At 41.3% G+C, this 27,888-nt stretch overlaps 1 protein-coding gene across 1 annotated transcript; it reads left to right on the top strand.

Annotated features, from left to right (window-relative positions):
- On the top strand, nt 1-27,888 carry LOC133956199 (LHFPL tetraspan subfamily member 4 protein-like). The gene is made up of 4 exons (XM_062391078.1): nt 1-1,147; nt 19,275-19,511; nt 21,560-21,576; nt 22,661-27,888. Exons 1-4 carry the CDS (start codon nt 739-741, stop codon nt 22,712-22,714), a joined length of 717 nt encoding a protein of 238 aa, XP_062247062.1. The 5' UTR covers nt 1-738; the 3' UTR covers nt 22,715-27,888.

Here is a 27,888-nt window from a genome sequence, read left to right as displayed (position 1 = left end):
AGAAAGGACTGTTGAAATTTGACGGAGGGCTCGTGTTTGTCACATTTCCTCGTTTTTCTTTTTCTTTTTTTTTTCATTTGCGGTTTCGGAGCGTGGGGTTTGTGGATGCTGCGTGGACACTAAGGGCGCAGAGAGGAAGGGGAGCACCCCCACGGATGCCTCGGAAGGTAGAGACGGGCTCCACCGCTGGCGTCAGGCAACACAGCGCGTCTGATGTGACGGAAGGTAATAAAGGATATCCTGCAGAGAAAAAGAGCCGATGGATGAGGATGAAAAACGGCTTTAGCCCCCCGCCCACCGACGACTGTGAAATAAAGAAAATCCTATTTTGATGGATTTGTATTTTTAATCATTTATGGTGTAGCCCCGAGGAGCCTTAGACAGCAATGTTGAATCACTGGTCTTGGTAAATGATTCATTACTGGTATAGGTAGACCATGATTTTGTATTGCTTCAATGTAGCACCCCCTCACCCCCCCAGTCATTTTTTTTTTTTACAATGTTAAGTCTTGTGAGATCATATGCATATTTTTATCCTATGGTTATGTAGGCCCATTTAACAGTCACATTAGAAACAGCCAAAGCAGGGGAATATTGGCGCAGAAGATTTGACAAAGAGGGGAAACACAGAGTGAGAGGTGTCCAGCAGTTGCTTTGTTTGTTTTTTATTTACATTTATTTCTAAAATAGTCAAGAGGACGCAGTGGAAACAGATAAAAAAAAAAAAAAACACCAAACATGTTGCCTTCCCAAGAAGCCTCCAAGATCTACCATGACAATTACATGCGCAACTCCAGCGCCATCGGGGTGCTTTGGGCCATCTTCACCATCTGCTTCGCCATAGTCAACGTGGTGGTGTTCATGCAGCCTTACTGGATCGGCGACAGCGTCAACACGCCGCAGGCCGGCTACTTCGGCCTCTTCCACTACTGCGTGGGCACCGGGCCGTCGCCCAGCCGGGATCTCACCTGCGTGGGCAGCTTCTCCGACTTCAGCTCCATCCCGTCCGGAGCCTTCAAGGTGGCCTCGGTGTTCGTGCTGCTGTCCATGGTGCTGATCCTCAGCTGCATCGGCTGCATGGCGCTCTTCTTCTTCTGCAACACCTCAACCGTTTACAAGACCTGCGCCTGGATGCAGCTGCTGTGTGGTAGGTACACATCCCACCATACCGTCATCTACTGTCTTTTCACCCACATAGATCCATGTGGGGGCCCCCTGTGAAACCCTGCACACACAGATCAACAAACACTGCTGTTTAACCAAAGTGAATTGAATCATGTAGCCATGTCGTTAAATATTAAAAAATAAATTTGAAAAAAACAAAAATTCCAATTGATGCAGTCATGGTGTGATTAGTCATAATACCGGTCCACCTTAACATTGAACAGCAATGCCTTGAATAGATTTATAGCTGTATTGATTGATAAATGTACTTTATTGATCCCAATGAGCAAACTATACCAAATACAAACAGAATGCTAAGACTTCTAAACTGTAGGTACAAGATATATTTGAATGCATGAAAAACCCTGATAAAAGGTATAATACTGTCCATGCATATCAGCAAATTCCCACGCGCCTAGATGAATACAACTAGAACTGTGTGTGTGGGTGTGTTTGTGTGTGTGTGTGTGTGTGTGTGTGTGTGTGTGTGTGTGTATGTGTGTGTGTGTCTGTGTGTGAATGTGTGTGTGTGTGTGTGTGTGTGAGAGAGAGTGTGTTAGTCCACTAAAATGAAATGAAGTGTAACGGTTGTGAAAAGGCTCAGTCTTGTTACAGTTAATTAGGAGTGGTGTGCAGATCCTCTCCACTCCTGCAGCAGTAGCAGCAATAGCAGCAGCAGCACAGAGACAGTAGGAATTCATTTCAGCCGTTATTCACGGCGCTGAAACGCACCGAGAGCAACAGCATACAACCCCCAACCCGCGTTACCATTTATATTCCGAGGCTGCGCAACTGCATCTGTTAAAACAAGAAAGCAAGCAAGCAGCTGGGGATCGCTGCTCTGTTCGGATGAAATGCAAATGTCATTCATTCATCCATTTCATGTCATGTACAGCCATGCAATGAAATGCGGTGTGCAAGGCATGATGGATGCGTGGTGCCCCTGTAATTTGGGCTTTCACCACGCCTCCATGCAATTCTGAGGGAGGATTCCAGGTTGATTTTATTAGTGTGATTTTTCTGGAAGGTGATGTTTTTCGTCTTGTGATCTTGTTGACATATTATTAACACTTTGCACAAGTGTTTGAGTGTTTAAACGGTGTCCTCCCAGTGCATGCAGGAGAAGTATAGCCACACACAGAGTTGTGCTACCTTCACAGACAACTGCATGGGTTTAGTGCTGGAGAAAAACATTTACAAATGGGGGATACTTAGGTTTGTGAATGTGCCAAAGATAAGACCCCTTTGCAGATGTTAGCGCTAAGAAGGAAATGTGTAACAAAAAGCAGGATTTATTTGAGTTCTTATAATCCATCTTCAAATTTGTTATCTTTAGTAAAGTGTATCTCTCTTATCTCCATTTAGCTGCACTTAGTGTTTTTTTTCTCTCAACTGTTTTATTGTTGGTTTAGTGGACCTGAGCAAATAGTAAATTACAGAAGCTGGAATCAGATTCAATTCTCCTTTTCCAATCACTCAATGAGATAATTGTCCGTCATCAAATTGGTGATCAACAGGCTAACACTTCAGCTCTCCTTCTCGTCTTTTGAAGTTTTATTCTACTTTTAGGACATTGATGCTGGTTATGAATTTCATAATTTTTTTTTTTGCTATTGTCTTCTCTGTTGGTTTACAGTGCCATCACATTGCAGATCAATGCAATGTCATTGTGAGAATAAGGCTATAACGAATTTTTAATCTGTGGGGATTCGATGCCACGTAAAAATGACCACATCAGCAAGATTTCACCTTTCAGTGTTTCACAGAAGTTGCGAGGCATCAGGATCTCTCTCGTGCAAGTCTCCTGGGTATATCCGACTCCTTTATAAAGCTGATCAATGTGATAAATAGACCAGGCAGAAACAGCTTGGGAGTAGGTTTTTCTGTACAGAAACAGTCAGCATGCTGAATGTGAGAAAGTGGAGAAGAGAGATCAGCACTTTTTTCCCTTCCGTATTGTCATTTTCCTCATCCTCATCTGCCCACTCTATCCTCTGTTCTGCAGTGTGTGTGGAAAATGGTTTGTTGTTCAACAATCAGCACGAATTACACTGAACAGCATAGGTAGATATGTTACACCCTTTATCTTCATCAACCCTAGTCTACAGACTATTAATCAAGTAAAATATTAGTTTGAAAAAGTAAAAAATAAAAGCTCGATATCACCATTTAAGAATTCTCACTTTGGCCATAAATATACTTTCTTTTAACTGTATGTGCAGATGCATCATGGCTGCCTCCAGTATCCTGCGTCCGCTTGGTGTGTAGGTTGTGTTCTCAGAAAATAGCGCGACGATTATACGATGTGTGAGCAAGATGCAATACCAACATGAAGGGTAGTGGCAGTAGGGAGTCATCGACAGGGTCAGTGGGCACATCATCACTGACAGAAATGGCAGAGCTGCGTTGACAGAACAAGAGAAGTATACGACTTATCGGATTTAGGAGTCTTATATACCATATGCAAATGTCACGTCAATTTTTCTGTCATGATCTTAACATTGGCCAAATTTTGATCACCTCAAATATCCCTGTCTTTGTTGATGCTTTCAAATTGTGTGGACAGGGATTGATTCAAAGCCAAAATGCTTGTGGGGACACAAGCATTTAATGGTGTGATCCACTAACTTGGGATTTCCATGTACCCCCCAACCTTCATCCCATCCAGTGCAAAGCCGTCCTCATCCTCATCATCATCATCGTCAGCGTCACCTTCGTCCTCAGCATCTGCGTCCTCAGCATCAGCATCCTCAGCATCAGATCAGCTGGGTGGATGAGGCATGTTTTCCTCCATCAGAGCCATGGTGATGATTCTATTTAGCAACTTCAAAGTGTTCAGTCATGTCTTGTCATGGTGTGTAGGGTGGAGAGGGCTCCAGCCACTCAGCCACCAGGGGCGGTTTGGTTTGGAAAAAATGAATTTCAAGAACTTCCTATCATAGTGCACACATCGGTTCTGTGTGACCATAATGGATGTATGGGGAAAGCTGTTCAGATATCAGCTCCTTTCAGATCTACTCCAAAAACAAAATTATCATGACGTCAGTGCGATTTTCTTTTTTAGTCCATTTGTTCTAGTGGGGTTTAAGAGTCAATGATCTGGATCGAGCCCCTCTCAGCTCTCATTATGCTCACATTTCCACCACCTGTCACCAACAGACTGAAAAGGTCGGTGGTCGATATTATTGTGACAGGACAGCAAAAGCCTGTTTGACAGATATGTTATCAATGGTTGATACGCCATTTATTTTATTCACATTAATTAAATCACAAGCAGGAGATTCCAAGTTAATTTCCATGGTTTTGTACATGTTTCAATCGGTTTCTGTAGAGAAAGATTTCTGTCTTATTGCCAGAGGGTCCACCTATTCAGTACATCTCTGTGTATGGTTGAAAAACATGTGAGAATGTGAAAATACAAGTTTTCCTCATACTCAATGTTACAGTAAAGCAACAGGTCATCTAGTAGAGTTGGATATTTACTTTTACTTTTAATTTACACCTGTGTTCTCTCTAGTTAGCGGGTACAGAGCATGTGAAACTTGTTACTGTCCTTCCAGTGTGTGATGTGTGGCTGGGGTAGTTGTCTAATAGGCTTGGCAGACAACCTAATGGTGTTTGCCACCTTGAAGGCGATGGTCTAATCATCCACTCTGCCCTGCTGGGTGGAGCAGCAGGTGACCTGGCACAGCGCAGCGACAGTCTACGACAGTAAACCCAGTGACGGCCAAGTTGAACCGGTTGAGGCCCAGATTTGGGCCAAATGGACAAAAAGTGTCAATTATGGAGCGGTTTGGTACCTGATCATGAATACTGGCTGGTGTGTGCTACAGGAAGAAGAATATAAAACATTAATGTGCACCCCCTGTCTATCCACACAGGATAGACATTTTCCTGGCTTAGCTTCATGTAACTGTGCTTGAGTGGTTCTTCTAAATGGAGAGACACAGCAATGGTTGCAGCGTAAAGATAATAACTACCGTCAATGAAAGTTACTCATTGGTATAGTAAAGGTTGAATTAAAAAATGAGAGGGAAAAACTAGTACCCAGGCCGAAGCATTGGGATACAGGCGTCCTGCCAGAGCAGAGGGACACAGTGGGTCTTGGCATCCATTAGCTGAACAGCACTTCAGCAGGGGCCGGCATGGTGAGGGAGGATTACAGTGGTTGGTGATCCAGCTATCTTTGGGCTTTACTCAGATATTTCAGTATCACAAAGCTGGCTGGATTTTAATTGGGTCGGATCACCATGGTAGGTCAGGTTAAAAGATGTTTCCACCTTTTTTTTTTTAACCCAATCCCAGTGTTTAATCACCTGAAAACTCAGAATCATCAGGTTTTCTTTAACTTAGAATTAGCCCTGTGTATCTAAGCTGTGAGAAACCATGTTCATACAGTAGACAAGATCAGACAAACCAAACACTGGCTCCAGAAAGGGTCTAGTATGTTACCTGCAGGCCACTCTAGGTCCTCCCACACTTGTAAAGGGAGGGGGGTTCAGTTGGTTGGAATTTGCAGCTGCTCAGTAAATCTGACAACTGAACTTTCAAAACAATACTATACTATGAAGGCCGAAGCAATAGAAAAAGAGAACAGTGGATGATCACTGGAAATAAAGAGTCCACTAATTTGTCCACATTCTTTGCACATAGAGTAAAAACAAGCGCAACAATAGAGAGAGTGAGAAGGTGCACAGTATAATAAAGCACATACTATTAATATTCAAAGCACATATTTTTCTTTGCACATTTTTCCTTGTCTCACTAACTATAAATGCACGTGATTGGTGAGTGTAATTTGAGTCGTTGATGTATTTCACCATTTCACTCAATCTAAACTGAGGTTTATAATACCAATACATTATTATAACACATTAGATTAAAGGTAATAATTCCCATACTTATTTATCACAGCAACCTTTATTTTAATCTTTGGATATTTCCTTTTTATCATTACTTGTTATGAATTACTCAACTTTTTCCTTTCTCAGTCTTATTGTGGCTAACATTTAATCTAAATATAAGTAGAGGAACTGATAACGTCTCATATTTTAACCCATCTGACCCTGATCATAGTCAGCTGTTCAGGATGATACAGGCCCCATGATCCACTCAACGGGGACAAAGCAGCAACAGTTTATCGATTGTGCGTGAATGAATAAATGATAATTATTCTGAAAACTTACAGAAAGTTCTCAGAGAGGTCAGCAGGGTGAGGCACAAACTGTAAAAAGCATCTTCTAGTCAGGTTAGAACCATCAGTGCAGGAACACGCACATGGAAATAGGTGACTTTCCTCCTTATCTCCTCCAGTTTTGTCCAACCATAGTGAGAAAGTGAATAACGGGGTCACTTTATACTAACAATCGAGACTAAGAAGCACAGAACAAAATGAGTGTGGTGGTGTGTGCTGACCTTTGTGCTTTTCCCCAAAGCACAAAGGTCAGCACAAATGGTGCTGATGGAGGTTTTATGAGCTAAGAATAGTTAAGCGCAAAGAGCTCTGAGGGACATCAGGAGTTGTTTACCTTCCAACAGTTATGTGTCTCCCTTTTCTCTTCCCCTAACTTCCTCTACCACTCGTCTAGTTTCTCCTTCCTGTAGTTTTTGTTTTATTCCAACTCTCTTGCAGAGATGAGGTACCGCAGTAAAGCTCAGTAGCCCACCAGCCATTTCATCCTGATGACGCCCTCTCTCCCTCCTCTCCTCCATCGGCTCATGCCTCCATCCCTCCTTCACGACTGACCCTGTCTGTTGCAATATTAAACAGAACTAAGCAGGACATGGGCCGTGGCACAGGGGAAGAGGTGCCCTGGGAGAAACGACCTGTCAGTGACTGTTGGGTTTTAATGTGAGAGTATGTCTTCGTAAAAGCGAAGCGTGTATGTCAGGAGAATAGAATAGAGAGCGCTAGGAAACTGTAATGCAGGAATCTTGGGACCTTGGTAGCCTGGGACTCAGTCATAACACAATCTTTCAGCAGCCAAAGAGTCTAGCTGGCCTGAAGTGCAATCTCCAAGTGACAGTTATGCACTCACACACGTTTACTTTGGCCTTCTCTGATTGGTTAGAAGGGTGCGGCTCATTTAAAAACTGTAGAAGGCATCAGGGCTTGGTTCTAAAAGTGAAAGTCCCATACATTTTCTGAATGGTGTGATGTAATGTGTAATGTAAGAAAAATGGGTTCTTTTCACAATTTCAAGAAGTATCCCACTCCCAATCATCCTCAGTGTTATAGCACTGGCTGTGACTGGTGGAGCTTGTGGTTTCCACAGATATGTTGAACACAACCACGACAATCAAGTCAGCTATTATTGGATGGTTCAGTGTTACATTGAGTTTACCTCTGACCGAGCGTAATTTCTTTGCTGATTATCGTCCCAGATAATCCCAAAGTTTTGGGGTTTACAGGATAATCTTAATGAATTGAGTAGGAGGCCCCAATCCCAAATCGTAAATGTTTGTTGTTTACGATAATCGACTCTGACCGAAACCCACAAAAGCAAATGAGAGTGAGTTGAACAGGAAGATTCGCAAACTGGATGTTGCGTACTCGACTAAATACAATGAAACTCACCTTCAGGCTAGCTGCAAAATGTAAAGGAAAATCCTGCCGTCTTGGCCGTGTCGCTATAGTCTTCCTTCTTATTTGTTTTTCAATGCAAAACAACACACAACGTCTGTTCTCCTTCATGTTTGTTTTTCCTTTGAAGTCTCGTTCAATCACACAAGTGCCTCAGACTCCTGTTCAGAAGGTGGCGGTAATGCACCTAAAAATTGATTGCAACTGCCAGAACACTTGCATGCAACCTGCTCCCTTCCCATCCCTCCACACTCAGATTGTTTACCTTGCTACACAAAGGAATCAAGTTATTGCCACCATATGTCTGCATTGAAATAAAATGTCAACTAAAGTTTCACTAAGGGACACTGCTGTAGTGTTTGCTGGTTTTGTCTCTACCTTTCTTGCGTTACACGACCGATGTGGCCAGCCCATTCTTGTAATCTGTCTCCTTTTTGTTTTCCCTGTTGTCCTTTTTTAACATATGTCATAATGCAGCGGCGTTAAGCAAAAGAGGAACAGAGGGAGTGTGTAGCAGTGTGTTTGTGTTTTTGTGTGTGTGAGAGAGGGAGAGACAGAATGGGAGTGAGTGAAAGAAAGTAAATGAATGAGTTAATGTGTTTCATGCTGATGACATACTCCTTTCATGTATGGGTGTGTTTGTGTGTGTCTGCGTGTGTGTGTGTGTGTGTATGTATCTGCATGAGTGTCTGCGGGGCCACACACACATTTGTTCACGTGAGTGTGTAAGACAGCGGGTATATGTGTGTATGATGGTGTGAGAGCTGCATTATTAATGAGAGCGTTTTCTCTGTACTTTGGAGCCTGTGAGTGTGTGTGTGTGTGTGTGTGTGTATGTGTGTTGTTTTTCCTTTGCTTCACTAGTGAAACTGTATGTAGATAAACGCGCCCACGTGCATGTTTCCAGATGAAGCTAAATAGGTGCTACAATTTCCGATTTATATATAGAAATACAGAAGAAGAGAGGGAGAGAGAGAGAGAGAGACTCTCTCTCTCTCTCTGAGATTTCTGCCCGGCTTTCCCTAACATACATGTTTTAATTATTAGGCTCTTAATAAATAATTCCAAAGTCACCAGGGTGTTTCTAAAAATATCCGGGCAGCTGAATAATGGATTCCTTTGACCCTCAACATTGTCACTTTGTGTCTGTTTGTGTGTCTGTATATATGTGTGTGTATGTGTGTGAGAGAGAGAGAGAGAGTAGGATAGAGAGAGAGAGAGAGAGAGAGAGCAAGCCCCTGAAGCAAACATTGCTCTACTATACATCATCCATGCTTCTCCTTTATACATATACTTTACACCTCCATTTAAGAAGCATATACTTTTCACTCTCTTTCAGTAACTCAGACTCTACGTTAGGCTACAGCCATATTCTGTCACTCTCCACACGACTGCTTGGGCTTCGTATCAGTTTTAACACACTAATACACCTAAAAACATGTGACCACTAATATGCATGGGATACGCATACTAGTATAAACGGGAAGGAAGGTGCATTTCACTGGACACAGAGATTGTCAAATATATCCTTGCAATTTAGTGTCTGTCCAGCATTACATTTTCCGTTCAGGTGTGCTCCCAATACAGAAACCTGTGAAATGTTCAGGTGAGGGCTGGTGCAGCATGCAGGAGGCAGGAAGTAGGTACAGGTAAGCCTATGCTAGGCTTCATAAGAACACGGAAGCTGCACTAGAGCCAGTGTTTGGTGTTTCCATTCTGAGCTGCTGTAGAAACATGATGATGCAACATGGCATACCCTGTGGAAGAATGTGGATTTGGAAATAAAGGGCCATTTCTATAATAACGGAAACAAAGTCTTAGTTTCAGGGGATTATACACTAATTCAAATTATAGATATTACATTACATTTCTGTTAATAGAGCCCCCGATGATCCCACACACTGGACTTTTCATGCAGTCAATACTGCATCATATGTTTATCAATGAGGTCTTCTGAAGTGGACTAAATTAAATTCAGAGGCAATAATTGGTATAGGTTGGGCTTTACATCCCCTGAAAATAATTTTGGCTAAGCTATAATATTTAGCATTTAGCATTTATTTTGTAAAATTTCTAAATTTATGAATACAGTAAGATCTTACCAGGAGTATGATGCTCAGATTTGATTCCTAAATATAATATAATATAATTAAGAAATAAATAACAGAAAATGTCCGGTAGGTTGTTGGAGTGAAAGAGAGTAAAGACAGAATGAACAAGGGAAGAGGAGAGGGAGAGCTCCATGCCAGGTGGCCCAGTGAACTCCGACGGCAGCAACATCTTGTAAAGTGCCCCCTCAGCAATTCACACACTCATGAACGCACGCACACAACTTGATCCCACCTCCAATAAATTTTTTTTACATCAGCGAGGTGGACGTCCATTAGCTAGATGGAGGACAGCGGGCCAAGGTCTAGACACGGGAGTGAAGGGAAGGGCAGACCTCAGGCAGCTCTATTACATTACAGACAGCGCACGGTGATTTCTTAATGCAGTCATGTTCACACCTTTCCACTGCGCTGCTCTGTGTCGGACTTCAAACTGCAGCGACTCGCTTCCACACACAGGCCAGTGGTTTAGTCTGTTTGATTAGTAAGACTTATTGGTAGCTTCTCAACTTTCACACCGACTCGCTATTTAGAGTATTTGACTTTCAAAAGGGTTGAGGTTCTATAATCATAGAAGACCATATGAGTCTCCACTGGAGTTTAAACCACAAACGCAGGCATCAGGAGAACTGAGTGTAAAGAACTGCTTTTTAACTTGTGTTTCAAGACGCAACTTTATTCCACTAACAAATTAATGGATGAATTATTAAAAAACATTTTCATTCTGCTGCACCACTTATGACGTACATGTATGACAACGACATGAGAGAGCTTCTCAGTTTCTGGCACGTTTGTGACGTCAATTGGAGAGTCAACACTTCAGAATCAGAATCAGAAGGTATTTATTGCAAAGCAGGTTAATACCAACCAGGAATTTGCTCTGGTAATTGGTGCATACAATGAACACAGAAACATAAAACACAATAAATACAACACACATAAGAAAAGCAATAATACATATTTACTTCTTATTTACTCACTTTTTCTAATATTTATAAAAAGTAACATTTATTTAGACATAAACATATCTAAATAAAAATATATAAAAGATATAAAAAGTGAAGTAAAAAGTGAAATGCAAAATGGAAGACAGTGTCAGATTGCAATATGCAATGTAGTGCAGTATAATATAATATGATATAATGTGTTAATTTAACACCTCCTTGAGATGTGGGGGCGGAATAAAAGTCAGAGTCAGGTGCGGGACGGGCCTTGTTGATAAGGCCAACTGCAGTCGGGAAGAAGCTGGACTTCTGGCGGGCGGTTTTGGTCCTGATGGACTGCAGCCTCCTGCCGGAGGGAAGAACCTCAAAGAGTTTGTGACCCGGGTCGGAAGGATCGGCAACAATCTTGCCTGCACGCCTAAGGGACCTAGAGGCAAACAGGTCCTGTAGAGGTGGCAGATTGCAGCCGATCACCTTCTCAGCAGTTTTAGTGGGTTATCCAGCATCCACCTAGCATATCTCTGCTAATTTTGGGGAAGAAGAGGTATAGCATTCATGCTTCTCCCTGACATGAGCTGCTGTATCTTTGGTTATTTTTACAGCAGCAAGTACACAGAGAATGGACATCCAAATTTGAAGTGTTAGGTACTCGTCAAACACATGTAGGTAACAGTTCAGGCACAGGCCCTTCTTGATAGGCATAACCTTAACCCTGAAGAAGGAACTGTTCCCAAAACCTTACCTGAGAGGAAATTGAACATTTTGTGGGAGCATCAACTGGTGTGCGGACATTTCTTGTGGCAGCGTCCTAGGAGAGAGAAAATTTTCACCATCATGAGGTAACTCAGTCAGCACACATGACACTGTCGGATGGTGTCATGCTTGCGTACATAGACTCAAGGTTTTTAGAAGGAATACTCTGAAGCCTGGAGCTGCTCCCATCACAGATACTTCACACACATGCCTCTATATAAAGCTCACTGATGGTATTTTCAGATCTTTTATATAATCTGTTTGGGCTGTTTGTCTAGAATAAAAAAAAGGATCTGTTATGCAATGCGTTTATAAATATCTTGAGGGAGCTATAAATAAATCAGCTCACAGTCGATTTAACCAGTTGGATCACAAAAGTTTCTTGGCGAAGCATCGGCGTGTGTTTTCAATTGCGTGGTGCACTTTGATGCCTTGTTTGTAACAGCTGACGGGCTGTGAACGCCTCAATGAAAAGTAATGACAAGAAGTGATGAAGTGAGATGAGGTCAAAATGAGAAAATGGAGTAGAGCAGCAGCTGCCACCCTGCTCTCTGTCTTTGTCCTCGTACCGTTCGTTTCTCCCTTTCGATCCTCAGCCCCCTTCCTGTTTCCTCGCTCCCGACCGTCCTCCCTCTCCATTGGAGCCCTCTGTTCGCCGCCTTGATGTTCCCCCCCCTTACTAATTCAAAATGCAGTGTCGTGAGACAGTGGAGAGGAGGAAGCAAGAGGAAAAACCCCAACAACATCGAAGGGCTTTCCTTGGTTTTTGGGGAGGAGTGTTTTTTTCTTTGTCCACTGTGTAAGATGAAGGAGAAGGCTAGATGGAGGAGAGATGGTTCATCCTGTCATGCCGTCCGTAAACAATGTTTCTCTAATAGGCTAAAAATCCTGTTTAGAATTTATGTATTGATAATTCTCTCCAATTTTATAAATAGTTCCATGAAGATGGTATTTTGGGGGATCTACACAGAGAAGGGTATTATGGGTTATCATCAGGCTCACAGTAGAAGAGGCTTTCAGTATGATTTATCTTCAACACAGAACCTTTAAACTACGTCAGTATTTATTGTTAGCTCCTCCAGGATGTTATTTAACTCCTAAATAGTTTGCTGCTGAGCCATCAACCTCACAGCTTGTAAGGCCTCATTTGGTACTGAACTGAACAACAGTTAATGCATTTCCTTATTCTTTCTATGTACTGTGCAGTGCAATGAGGATATTTACTCTCTATGATGCTGCATTTTTACAGGGCCATTGACTTTAAGATCTCACGTCTCAGGTTCATAGGTAAAATATTATCATATTTCGTAAAAGTATAAAATACCAAAAGATCTCTTAAAATGCCTTCTCTCATTGAATCTGGTATTCTACTTTTCCAAAGACACTACACACAGAAGTGTATTGTGGGTAATGGGAGGGTTTGCATTGGAGTAAACTCCCACACCTTCGATGGTGCAGTAATGCATTGAGTGGCTTTATGAGGCAATCAAACTGGCTGTCCAGGCTGGGAAATAAGACAATAAGACAATATTTATATATATAATAATATTTTTGCAATGTAACACAAGTTTTTTACATTCATGTAATGCATATAAATTGTGTAAGCACAATGAGGAGTTATATTGCATTATTTAGTCTCAGATTTACAAATATTTAGCTGTTTATCAGGTGTAGAGATACAACCATAACCTCACTCGTATTTGAACTCTAAAGAAATAATAAAATGACGGCTGTCATGATAAATATCACTATTGGCTGATAGGAAGGTTTTTATCTTGATGCAATCTTGTATCACCCCAGGTTGACTGGAATTTTTTTTTCGTGTTCTGAAAATGCATGATAGTGACACAATGAGACCTTGAAGGAAAACTAATACATCATCAGTTGTGTTTTCACAGCTCTCAATAATGATAACTGTACTGTCATTACAGTCATTGCTGAGATCACGCACCACCAGACAACCATTAGTACGACTTGGCGACCAAACCAACGGAAAGGAAACCTGCACTATCACTTTTTTTGGGGGTTGTCAAATAATACATTGTAAAATTGAATGTCAAACCAAAACGTGTTTCAATTCAGAAAATGTTACTTTAATATTTCACAGCATCAACAAATATTTTTCTTTTGTAAAATCCACAAAACTGTTGATAGCTCCACTACATATACTGTACCGTTAATGGAAAATGATTTCCTTGCCTAGGCTTCTTGGCTCTGTATCCACATTTTCAAAAGGGCCAACCTCAATAACTCTGGATGAGCTTCATGCCAGATGGGGAAACATTCATCCAAAATCCATAAAACATGTAACATGATGCTCATTACACAGTTAATGATTTTATCACCTCTCTTCTATGTTAATATCTTCTGTAAGGGTCATAAAAGAAGCTAATAACATGATGATTTCCCATGACGATAACCTCCATCGCTCCTTTATTCTCTCATTACTTACAGTATTATCGTCATTATATTCTTTCTCATTACATTCTCTCATTATACCTGCAATTATTTTGTCAGCTGAGCGGTCACATTTTCGAACTGTGCACATCTCAGCTTGAAACAAGATTCCTCATATTTGCATGGTTTCCTGCTTTACACAGACAGGTGGTGACTAATCTCCTATCCTCCCTCATCTGTTGCCATGAGTTCACCACCCACCATTTTCTCATGATGGATAGCTCATATAGATGAAACACGCCATCTTCAGAGGGAATTGCTAATGTGACAAGGTTCAACCATATGACTAATGGACTTCACTTTAATACACTCAGATGCATCACCTTCATTCCTCACGAGCGCAACACTCTCATGCAGCTCGGCACATTGGTTGAAATGCATTCACGCTTTAAAGTCCAGCTACAATTAAACTGCATGTTTATCTTTTGCTACAGCTCAGATTTCTGCTTTGTAATGCTTTGTAAAGTATCAATTTGTTCAGTAAGCTTATGCATGATTGGTAGTTTTGATTATAGCCTTTGTCATACACCTTGCTCCAGTCCATATGCGCTCTCAACCTCGAGTCATTACCAGTTATCAATCATGATGGGTTTTTTTCTTTAAATAACTGATTAAAACCAAATTTAGTGGAAAGAAATGAGCACCTGGACCAAAAAGATTAGAAAGAGTGTGAACAACCTTAAATGACAGACACCATCTTTGAGAACAATTTATCTTAGCTATACTTTTTGGGTTTTAAATAAGAAGTTCTCATCTCCCACCAACTCAGCTTTCATATGTTAGCCAACTTTACACCAGCGATCGGAATGAAGTAGTCCTGCAACCCAAACTAACATGAGTACTGTAAAAGAAACATTGACTGGCTGATACATGTTTCCCCTCAGGGCTTACTGCAGCTGTATGTGCTGCACGATGAAACCGACAAACCCCAAATCCCCCATGCGTGACTTGACAAAGGGGTAATGACACAAAAACTGCTTTATTTCCACTCAATGCCAGGTCATGCTATTAGTGTGTGGACCATTGTCGCCTTTAAAAGCGCACGATGCAGAAAAAAAGGCCCAGAACTGCGACACTTCAACTTTCTATAGGCCTACTATATTCCTGCTGCTGGATTTAGGCTTAATCCCATTTCACCCGCTCTCCTTTTACCCCAACCCCTCGTTGTAATTATTAATCTTCCCCTTGAAGGAGAGCTACAAGGGGCAGTTGTTGAAATCTTCCCCTACAAATTTGGACAGTGCTTCATGAGCCCGACACGTTATCAATAACCATCGATGTAAATGAATGCAACAAAAACATTTGCCCGGCATGCCATCGTAATAACATTGTCGAGTTTTTAAATAAACCGATGCTATGGCTTACACTTACTAAAGTGACAAACCTACAAAATAACATCTCTGCTAATGCAGGTGAATCAAATTACCATGTAAATGCTCAGGACATGTTCTCCTGCTTGTCCTCTGTACTGTGGCAACAATGGTGTAGCAGAATGACATTTGAAAATCTTGGATGTTCGGCATTATTTCACAAATAAATCAAAAGGTCTGGAGACATCGCTGCAAGGGTGCATTGTTATTAGAGGAGCAGTTGAGTTCAGTAACCTCGCTGCTATAGGCTGGTTAAATCCAGTGCATTGTGTATCTTCAAAGAGGGGCGGGGGGGAGACACTGACATTATGGGAAAAATATATGATTTTCGTGCATAAATCAGCATAACAATGGAATATCCACATGCTAACTACTGAGACATTGGCAGGTGTAACAGTAGGTTTAAGGTTGTTGTGAAAAATTGATATTACAATTATATTATCATAGGATCAGGACACTCTACCCCTGTGCGTGAACGTGCAGAACGGAGGGGAAGGGCTAAGGGGTAGTGAGAAAGGGAGGAGGGTTGAACTTGGATTGAGCTTTACTGAGCGAGTTACATCTGTGGTGACAATAGCACGCTGCTGACATGGATTTGCAGGCTACGGGTTATTAGGCTAATTATCACACTTACTAAACCCTCTATAAACCTGTGTGCAAATGTTGGACAGAATTTAATTTCTCCTCAGTTTGTTAGTTTCGTTACCCTGTGTGAGTCTGTTCATATTGTTTCTCTTTAATCACTTTAATGGACTTTGATCCCTGTATTAGCTGCTGAACATCTTTTTTCTGTATCTCTGGACACCAACAGTTGACTCAGGAGAGATACACCAGTGTTGTGTCTAAACCTATTGTCGACCTTTGAGACTTCCGTGCTAACAAAAAGGATTCGGCTTCATGCGTTCAGCTGCGGATCAGCAGAACTCACTGATACTATCATCCCTCTGTGTTACAGTGTACCCTCGTTGAATGCTGCAGCTACTGTTTTTGAATGCTGCCAAAAGCATTTTTTCACTACACAAGTGGCACTTAAAATATTCACAATCACACACCAATTGAGCTCTAGACATTGAATCTTTCTCATCATTTATTCCACTGAAGCATAATAATCACTGACTTAGCCAAATCCATCCGACTTTTCATCTGTATCACAAGTGATGGTGCCTGCGGAAAAAAGATATGTCTGGTCTGGAATGAAGATTCACTGTGATGCCTGCCATGTACGTTCCCTGTCTCCCAGTGGAGCCCACTGCTTTACTTGCAGCCCCTCAGGCACAGACTGACTCCTATTTAAACAGTGCTGGTGTGCTCAGGCACAATCAGCTCCCCAGTGATGCTCACTTTGATAAATGAGCAAAGGTGTAAAGTATGGATTACCGCTTGTGTCGGCGTGTCACAATTGCATGTATGCATTTCCCCACAGGGCTTTGTACTGTGTGTATGTTGCGTGCAATCCACCTTGGTTTGCAAGTGCAAGCAGGTTTGCGTGTGATCTATATGTTTTCAATTCCTCCCCCCTCTCTAAGTTGTCTCTAGGTGACTAATGGCTGCCGTGTGTGGATGTTATTTAATCATTCGTTTTCACTATTAAACCCTTCAAACATGCAGCTATCCAGACTCAGAAGTTTAGACCATAACCACAATGATCATTAATCACAAAGTTTATAGAACCACATAAATGTGAGCACAGGCACTACGCTGTACATAGAAGGCAAAAGTGATGGTATTCAAAGCTGGATTCCCAGAAACCATTTCGGACTTCTCTTGTTCTCCCTCAATTATCTGGTGTGCTGCTGACATCACCTCACTGTCTGTTGGGTCAAATCTTTTAGTATCATGAACTTGCCAATACCAATTGGGCACCTGGAGTGAGAGTTTTAGAATAACCTGTAGCAGTAGCTCGCCTGAAAATCACACAGATGCTGTAAGTGACACAGAAGCTGTGGTAGTGGTTGCTAGGAGAAGTGAGCTTGAAATTTAAAGATATTATGACACTAGATCGTCACCCAGAGCGTACATACCTCTCATTAAACACATGCTAAATATCCATTCTCTGATTGAGCAGAGGGTGTCACACCGTCCCTATTAGGCAAATTGTGATTTGTGAATATGTGCTATATAAACAAATGTCATTCGTTGTTTGATACAGTTGAAACAAATAATAATTTCCACACTAAATGAATAAAGAAGTTGCTCCTAGATATAATTTTCAAAGAAAAGGGCACATACAAATGTTAGAGAAAGTAAAAAACTAAATTTACAGAAAAAAATCTGCCCACTTATCCAGATCAGCACCAAAATACTAATAAGTTCTTCCCCTGACCTATACCAACAGTTTACAGTGTTAACTTGCATATCAGTGATGTCATTGTGATAACTATTTTTAAAATTACAAAAGATGGAAAAGTCCAACTGCAGTGACTCTTAGTAGGTTCATAATTAGCTTTTATATTGCTTTCAAGCTTCTTTCAACTCATAATTGTGAATCTAAATATTGTTCTTACTTCTCACTGGTTTCCTAAGTGTTTGATGTGATGACTGAGGAACTTTTATCCAGACACTAGATCAAACTCACTAATGTAACCTTCTCAGCGGGTAAACTGACAAATGGTCGTGTTCACTCATTCGGAACAGAAACAAAGGAGGTGTCCTCTTGACGGACAGAAGACCAGTGATTCGGCCTTAGATTCACAACGTATTGATTCTTCCAGTTGCTGGTTGTTAGACTTGAACATGCTGCTGCCCTCCAACACTCCCTGACCACAACCAGTCCAAGAGTCACAGCCGCATGACAGAAGTTAGGTTTGCCCGTAAGGTCACTTGCTTCTTCAGGAGGCTTTTCTCAGAAACAAATCAGGAATGCAAATAGTCTGAAAGCTGCCCCATGATCGACGGACACAAATACAAAATTATAAAAGACAAGTACACAAAGAAAAATAGTACTACATAACTAACAAATAATACAAATACATAGACACAAACAGCCCGTACTGCCTCTCCCACACACTCCCCCTAACCCTCAGAAGTTCAAGAAAAATCCAATGACCCTGGATGGTAAATCCACCACATCAGCATGAAGAGCATTTCTTTAAATAATACACCCACAAGTATTCACAGGTAGTCTGTCCCTCTGGCCGCTGAAAAAATTGATAGTCAGACCAAACCTCTTTTACACCATAATTGAAACGTATACAAGGTTTCTTTTAGAAAGTATAGTAAACTTGCTAAAATGCAATTAACTCCTTTTCCATCGCCAGTAGAGGACTTTGCATTTCTTCTTTGTCTCCCCCTCGTGAGTCATGTTCGATGTCACGAAGGCGCCGAACACTGAGAAGCTCTCTCACTTTGCCTTCAAGCCATGGGTTGTATTTTGTATGATACGAAGAAGAAACAAACGCTGTTGCATGTTGTTTCCAAGATGTAAAAATCATTGGGTACACACAAGTTAAAAAGGAAAAGAAATTAGCACATGTCATGTTTCCATCACTGCCAATCAGAGCCGGAGCCAATACAAGCCCATCTCTACTTCATTTGACCAGGGAGTGAAAGCTGATTAAATCGAGTCCCACTGCAGACAACAGGCTCCGGACTCTTGATTACTAACTCACCACAGATAGTTTGGATGTAGCCTCAATTTTTTAATGCTGGTACTTCATGAAAAATTCCAGCAACCACATTTCCTCTTCCCTGTTACCTCTGTCTCTTTCTCGCCTCAACTTCTCAACCTTTCTTTCTGTGGAATCTGTCACTTGGAGCCACTTACTCCTCATTCTTTCTCCCTTGTACTCTCACCTCGTTCCCCTCTCATCGCAGTATTTATACCACACTTATTCCTTTGCCCAAACCCACTTCGCACCTTAATCCTGCTGCTCCGCTCTTCTTTGTCCCCCTGCAGGAGTGTGCCTGGTGCTGGGTTGCGTGATCTTCCCTGACGGCTGGGATGCCGAGGTGATCCGGGACATGTGCGGGGAGCAGACAGGGAAATATTCGTTGGGCGATTGCTCTGTTCGGTGGGCCTACATGCTGGCCATCATGGGCATCCTGGACGCTCTCATCCTCTCCTTCCTGGCCTTCGTCCTGGGCAACAGGCAGACAGACTTCTATATGGATGATCTGCAGACAGATAACAAAGGTAACTAAAGGGACAATGAAATGCTTAAAATTAATTGATGTCTGAAACCTTTGTTACACTGGTATTGTTACATTCAGACATTGTTGTTCAAATTTGGGGTTTCATGACATGGAGGTTAATTTTGTGCAACTTTTTTATCTTAAAATAGCAGCTTAAAGTAATTTTGATGGTTCACTGCTTTTAACAGGGAGAATGGTTACTCGTTCATTCCCACTCTTTAGGTATTTTAGAATATGGGATATTCACCATCATGTCCTATATTTAAAAATACCAAAATTAGCGGATGTTCGCATTATTTTAAAACGTGGGCAAACCTGCTAAAAAGCTCATTGACTCCTTTCCCATTGCCACTAGAGGAGTTTTTCTTTCTGTTTTTTCCTCTTGGTGGGTCATGTTTGACGTCACAAAATCACCATCAACTGTGGTATTCCTTAACCTCGCTGTCATATTTCCACCACTGCCAATCAGGAGCCAATAAAAAACTAAAGAAATTCAGATCTTTCCATTCCAAACAAAGACAAAAACCAGATGGTGGAAGTGGTTAGTGGGTTTTTTCATAACTGGAAATGGGGCTTATGTAACTTTGGTAAGATCTCCCACAAGAAGTGAGTCACTGACTGGTGGTAAACCACTTACACTGGCCAATCGGACGGACAGTTTGAAGAGCTGCTGCAACAGCTGACACCAAGATCATAGTTGTTCTGAAGCTGGATCCTAGCTTCATATAGGAAATATACATTTTTTAGGACACTAAAAACTTTATATCAAATAGGATAGAGAAGGAAGTTGTTCTTTCACTACTGCTTTAAAATATGAAGATGTCAAACACATTCCATTTGGTCAGACGAATACGTGTCCGAAGCCAAACGCTTTCTTAGGTTCTAAAAAAAAATAAAAGGTAAAGCTGCAATATTGCACGCCTGTATTTTTTTTAAAGGATAAAGGATCAAATATAAAGGATATGCAAAATCTTTTTGAACAAAAAATGATGACTTTTTCTGAAACTGTTAGCTGGTTCAATTTAATGTAGATAAATTGACATTATTATAAACCTGTTTATTTGAAAATTGAAGGAAAGTAAAATAGAGCACAATGTGTAACACAGTTATGTGGTGCCTTTGAGTTGGGTTGGCCAGTCCTTCATTCTCCAGCTTTCATTTTGTAGACCTTCGCTGCTGAGGCCATTAACAGGAACACGATTATCCATGTTGAAAAACGACTTTGCACCGTCCAGACCTCAGTAAATCCAGCCAAATTGTTTTCACCACTGTATTGTAGAGTGGGAGAGTGTCCGTTTGCATGATGTTGCATCATGTCTGTTAGATCACATTGTTTCAGCTGCATGAAAAGCGATGACGAGGATGAGAGGAAGGGCAGACAAAAGCGGTGGAGGGGCCACAGAAAACAATAAAAACTCTCCTCATATAAAGATGATGTGTTTGATTCCCCTCCAAGAACCCGACGTACAACAGCACAAAAATAAAACAGCTAGGACTGAAGAGGCTGAAAACAGATGGAGACGTGTGGTATAAGATATAGTAGAGAGTGTGAGAGATATACAGACAGATAGAGTAGAGGCGAGAGGAGTGAGAGGAGGAGGCCGAGACATAAAGAGAGAAAACAGTGACATGAGATGTCTCATTTTTCCGACGGTCTATCTCCGTGATCGTTTCCATGGTAACTGGAGGTATTCCAGAGAGTGGGCGTGTCTCTCTGTTTCTTATCTGATTAACCTCAATGACTGTCTCAGTTTACACATCCAGTGCTTCATCAGCTGTGTGCAGCTTCTTTTTTCCCCTGCTCAGTTTCCCCTTATACAAATAAATGTCTGGTCAGCTCTTTTATATTAACTGTTAGAATATAAGTGGTAACCCATGGACAGTCCACGACAGCATGTTGCTGTTTTTTGTTTTTTTTACCAGTAGAAGTAACTAAAATGCTTAAGTCATGCTTACGTTTGCATTTTCATGTTTTGCACAAATGTGCATTTGTATGGTCTTGGCTCACTATGTAAATGCCAACGCTTTTGTTCTTTTTTGTCCCTGCAGATTTTGCTGTGTCAAGGGTAAGTTGACTTTTGTTTTATGCTTGTGCATGTGCATTATTTTGGAGGAATACATAACATGCCACGTTAGCTTTAGAACACTGCACAGTTTTTGGCCCAGTGATTTCAAATTTATTATCTGACAGTTTTGTGTTCTCTGCAGATTGTGACACAAACGTGAAACTAAACTAAATACCATTTAGTAAAGCTCATACATCTGCCTAGGATCAGAATTCGCTATATCAAGTTTTCTATTTGGATCTCCAACAAATTACACACACTCATAAACATCAGACAAAATAAAGAAAGTAAGTATCTGTTTCAGATCTGCGCCAGAATGTAATGGATTTTTCCCTGATCCATTCTGCATCCTTCCACCAAGTTTAGTGGTAATTTGTCCAACACTTTTTTCGTAATCCGGCTAAAAGAGAAAACATACACTGATGAAAAACAAAATACCCCTGGTGGAGGTAATAATTTGATAATTTACTTTATTTTAAAGACTTCTAACTGGGCATTTACCGCCACAATCAAGTCAAACAAAATTTGGTGATGTTTTGTAACTCACATTTTAGACATTCGAGGACCAAGGCCCCCCACAGAGGACATCATGCATGTGCTTAGTTTCTCTCTTTTTTCTCCTGGTGTCTCTCAAACACATTTTCTAGTTTGTCCCCGGTGCAGCACAGTGAGCTTCTTAACAAGAACACAACTGAAGTAGAAGCAGTTTTGAGTGTCCCAGTCTGATTTTCAATCATTTTCCCTCGAAGGACATGTGCGTTAGTCAGGAGAACTGCCCTTTAACAGCTGAAAAAGGCCTTCACCTTATAGACATTTTAATTCATTTGACTGAAATGAAACAGGATGGATGTACGATCATTTCTTTCCAAGACCCACTCCTTCCTATTTTATAGCATTTAATATAGGGGGATTATCACTGTGCTTATTTCGACCTGGTTGAAACATTTCTCAACTATTCACATTTGATATGTGAATAGTTGAGAAAACTTCACTCTCCCAGTTTCTCATGTAGGCGTCGTGTAAAAAGAAAGAAAACCCTGATGACATCACTGTGACATCACTCTGGTTATTTTTCTTTTTTCAGATTGAGGTGCGGGACAGAAGAGAGCCGCGGTACGGAGTGCAGCGGCTTCACTGAGGGTCGATGATGCAGCACGGGACGACTTCTCTTCTCCTCTCCTCTCTCATCCATCTCCGTCTTTCCCTGCCCCCCCCCCCCCCCCCCCTTTCTACAAACTCCTTCTCTTCTCTCCAACGATCAGGATAACGCCCCATCTCAATGCAGACACCAAGTATGCAGGATTCTGGAAGATAAAAGAAAAACAAAAAACAACAGAACACACTGGGATAAACTATATTTTGGAAAACAACCTAATCAAGGTTGTACAGTGCATTTAACACTCTGCCTTCTCAACGAAAACCCTAATGACGGAAACAACATATTTACTCTATTTGAAATCTTGATTTGTGTGAGAAATTCAATCCTTGAGATCAAGAACCCTAATGTCCAACTTTACGATTTAGTTCGAATCTTGCTCTTTATTGACTTTGAGTTTGTGTTGTTGTTGTTCATCCATAGCTTCAGAAAGAAGATCATTGATTCTCCTCGTATGGGATCAAGAGTCGAGGCTCGCAATACTGCAGCAAGTCCATTACTAAACATTGGGAAACATTTCAACCGGGACTTGTATGGCTCTTCATCCAAGGACTTTTAAATGCGCGGAATTTAAAAGGAGTAACCCCATTGCAGCTTTACAGAACCTAACATCTCTGGGAGATTCTCTACTGTACATACTGAACTATGTAAATAACATTACTGCTGACAGAAACAGCCGACAACAAAACCTCATCTGACTCTAATGCATTTGAGTATAGTATTTCTACTCCTGGTTTCAGTGTCCCTCTTGCTGAGAGAGCATCGGAGTATGAGCCGATCCTTTGTGTTTATATTAGGACTCCTCGCCACTGATTAGACAAAACGGGAAAATCTGTGCTGGATATTCCAGAGAAGAGCGGAGCACCGTTGATCAAAGGGATTGTGTGTGTGATCACAGTGATTTGACACAGATTGCTTCCCCTGCATCAGCGTGGCCTCAAAACACCCCCCCCCCCCCCAACTGCAGTATACAGTAAATATCTAAATCGCAGCTGTCCAAGTTAAGACTTACAAGTCTGAGCTTACTACTTTTGTTATACCCTTCCGTCACCAGTGTGCAGTTTACTCCAGTTTATGGCTCCAGCATACAGTGATCAGTTTACTCTACAAATGTCTTAAGACTGTGTGAATCAGGCTGAACAGGCGTTGGCCTTCTCTCAGAGGGAAGCCTCAAGTGCTGCGCTTAAGGTGATGTCACTAATATGCCTCTTCGCTGCTTGCAGTAGTCACAGGAATCATTGCAAATCACCCCCACAAAAACGATGACGATAATTCTTAACAAGAACAAAATCCGAGAGAGTGAGCAACTACTGAGCTGTACAACTTCAAGTTTTCATGCAAGATTCATCAATAGAATCATGAATCAAAACAAATAAACTAAAGTTGTACATCTTAAGTTGTTAAAGTTGTGCCATTTTATGTTGATAGATTTTGGCAGCATCTTTACATTTGAAAAGGAATTCAAATTGAGCACCTTTGTATTTTTGGTTGACCTATTAGGACCTTGTATACAGTAATGCGGACATTTTCCCTCTGTTAAGAATAAAAACATCTCCGTCGAGACAAGAACACAACAACAGCCTGCATCAACTATCCATCAAATACCAGAGAACAGCGCTGTTGGCCAGGTAATATGGGGCGAGTCAGTCTTTTCTGAATTCTGGTAATGTGAACTTATGATGCTGAATTTAGCTCCACATTTGTAATTAGTTGAGCAGTGCTAAATAGACTTATAGAAAAACTGTTAGATGGCCACCATTGCTGCTGCTTCCTTCAAAGCAGCAGAGGGCAAAGTAAACTGTGACATCATTGTTTCCCAAACGCTCCATTTCACATGTACACACCGACTGCTATTTTTAAATTCGAGAGGCCCAAACACAGAGGAGAACATTTGTTTAGCATTAGTGTGGACACGGGTTTAATCAATTTGAAATATATACCAATCTTAACTAATTGTTCTTTCTTAGGACCCATTGAGTCGAACAATCCTGGGATCAGTCTCGAAAACACATTTTTTGCCACAATTTATTCCAAATTTCCAGAAGAAATACAAATGACATGATTTCAGTGTGTCCATACCTGCAGCTACTATCCTGCTCGTTGTAGCCAGTATTATTCCTGTGGCACTCTTATTGTGACGTTGTGCTTATATGACAACCAGGGAGATACTTTAAAATGTTTCCCATGTTTTTGTCACATGAACAAAAAGTTGCGCCCTTCACCCTTAATACAAAAACAAGCTTTCAAGGGCATGTTTTACCCGGGTTTGTGACTCACCACTGTACCCATTAGCCAAGTAGTAACTTCTGTCGCCCTATAACCACTTGACATGTCTGCATCAATGACTCCGATTATCACAATGTCGGTGACATTGCTCCAGATACGATTCGACCATGTGACGAGTTTAGAGGAATTGCACTGTAACCCTTGAGATACAGATACACTTTATTAGTCCCACACACATGCAAACATGCACACATGCACACACACGACATGCAAGGGGGGAAATTTGTTTTCTGCTAGGACCCATCTGGTGTACACAGGAGGACACACAGGGCAGTGGGCAGCCATGCACGGCGCCCCGGGGAGCAGGTGTTAGGGGAGTAAGGTGCCTTGCTCAGTGGCACTTAGACAGTGGGGTGGGGTAGGCACTTTGACAGTGTGGAACAGATCCAGGTGTTGTCCAGGTGTTGTCGGTCCAGGTATGTTGTTTTTGTTGTCACTCCGTGGACTCGAACCAGAGACCATCGTTGCACTTTCTGCCACTAGTCCACCGTCAGTGCGACCCTGCACGCTGCTCTGCTCAAAAGCATTGTGGGGCGCTTTTCCTTCCCAGCATGGCTCTTCAGGCTGAGCCATTGTAACTGAGCCTCCTTAAACACCAAACCTAGGCAGAGTCACCAAGGGAATGAAATTAGCTGTGTAATAAAAGCACACCGTTAATGGTTTCACATGTGGAATTGGCATGCTTTGGTCATTTGGGAGGGGAAAGGTCTGATCATACTGTAAACCATGAGGAGTAATTGAAACCATTTCACTGAGCGGTTTGACCACACAAGGTGATCTGCGTTGTGTGAGACAGCAGCTTATTTACAAGGCAACATCGCCAGGAAAATACAGTCCAGTGAGGGACTGATTATACTGCATTATGTTGGACTGCAATGTATTTACACTCTGGTAGGGATGCACTATTAACACATGCATTGTGGACCAGTCAAAGTTGGAACCTTAAATATCAGCTACATCAAAAAATTATTTTAAAACTAAATCAAGAATGTGACTTTATATGTCACACATGTTTAACTAAACTGTATATTGGATGAGAAGGGTTCACTGAGGGGGTTGTATGGTGCATCCCTACACTATATACAGTATAAGGAGCAGATAGCTAGATGTGCAGTATGTTTTTTAGAACGGTAGCTAGCTAACTCTCAGGAAGCTGTGTACAAAGTACTGTATTAAAGGCTCATTTCGGAAATGATCAGCACACACACAAGCCTTTAAGACAATATGAAAGCAGCCCTTATGCTGAATCTAATGATGCTGTCTATGCCGGCCCTGCACAGACCTGGGCCTATATCTATCAACCGTCTTAGGGCAGGAACACTGGGCCCTCAACAAAAGTTTCTTTCACTTCAGCCTTGAAGTACATCTGCGAGCATTTGAAAAAAAAAGAGTGAACGACTGAAACAGTATTTACATCCATTTGGTATAAGCAGAAATATGTTTTTGCTTTTGATATGTACATGTTCATTTGAGAAAAAAAGTGCACTTGCTGAGACATCAGCATGGTGATTTTTTTTTATATCTAAGGTTTGCATACAGCAGGCGGTACTGTCTCTCATATGGCATATATTGTGATTTAGACGTCTCCTCCTTTAGGATTGCTTTCCCAGGGCCCAGGACACACTGTATTTTACATCAAATCTTTGAAAAAGGAAAACTGCATAGGAAAATGCCCAGATGGCTAAGTGGTCATGTCAGGCTTCGAAGCAACAATACCTGTGTGATCATTGGTCTGGTCTCCTCTCCGGGTACTCTGTTCCTGAGGACCTGACGATGAACTGAAAAATACCTTAACAAGGAACTGATGATACCTTAACCCTGATGAGCACATATTTGTACCACTCCAGGTGCCTCTAAGAACTCCTGATTTAATTCAGATGTGGTGCAGAACCAGCAAAACAAGTAGTGACACTGTAGTTTTTCTCTACTAAAGACTACACACCCTGACCGAGCTCTGAAGTCAGATGGATTTTACTATAGATTTGAGGTCAATTCATTTTCAACTCGAACAACTGAACCCAAGAAAATAAATGACTGAAAACAGTTTTCCCAAACTCTTCAATTGTTTTTTATTTCACGATTGGACTCCAAATCTGAATTCACCTCAGTCTTGAATTACAGAAGCGTGTGAAGATGTGATGGAAAACGAAAATCTGACACAAGGACCCAAGACTCAATGAGAGGTGATTTCCTGTCTCTAGCAGCAGACAAGATGTTTGTTGACGATGTAAATCTCATTGATGTGTCAATGATTTCATCCTAGTTTGTATCATGCAATATCATGTATAAAGACTTAATTTTGGGGGTGGGAGGGGAAGGGGCCAAGGATGAGTAATGTCCAGTGACTTATGTTATGATAATAGTTGACTTTCTGTTAACTCCTGAAATGCAGATGTTGCCAAAATACCATCAACTATCACGTGTTGACATGAAAAAAAGAGAAATAATCAGTTTTTGTTTTGTATAACAAAAGAATGATATACTGATATTTGTCAAGTACTTCTGATAAGTTCTTTGTTTTATGTGTTAACTACAGAATCTTTGCTTTCTGTTTTGGATTACTTTCTTTGTATTTTGGTATGATGATTGTCGTTCTGTCACATCAAACTTTACATCTCAGATTCAATTTTGACTCACTAACGGATGACTGCTTGTTGAAACCTCAACACCCCAAACTGTACGAGTCTCTTTATAAAGTTGCTTGAATCGTACACACGTGGACGAAGTCTGGAAGAGGCTGCTTTTCATGGGTTATGAGGACATGCTGATTTTGATTTGAAAAAAATTATAATGTCTGACTAATTCCTCTTTGTGAATAGTACTCCAACTCACCATGATAACAATTTCTGTTATTGAAACACATTTTGAAA

Source organism: Platichthys flesus, chromosome 7 (genome assembly GCF_949316205.1).
Source record: "Platichthys flesus chromosome 7, fPlaFle2.1, whole genome shotgun sequence".
In the NCBI taxonomy this organism is placed as follows: domain Eukaryota; kingdom Metazoa; phylum Chordata; class Actinopteri; order Pleuronectiformes; family Pleuronectidae; genus Platichthys; species Platichthys flesus.
Note: the sequence above shows the minus strand (reverse complement) of the source record. Positions and strands in the feature narration are given on the sequence as shown.

Coding starts and splice junctions, on each gene's coding strand:
- LOC133956199 (XM_062391078.1), top strand. CDS start 739: ATGTTGCCTTCCCAAGAAGCCTCCAAGATCTACCATGACAATTACATG. Junction 1,148..19,274: donor CTGGATGCAGCTGCTGTGTG/GTAGGTACACAT, acceptor GTCCCCCTGCAG/GAGTGTGCCTGGTGCTGGGT.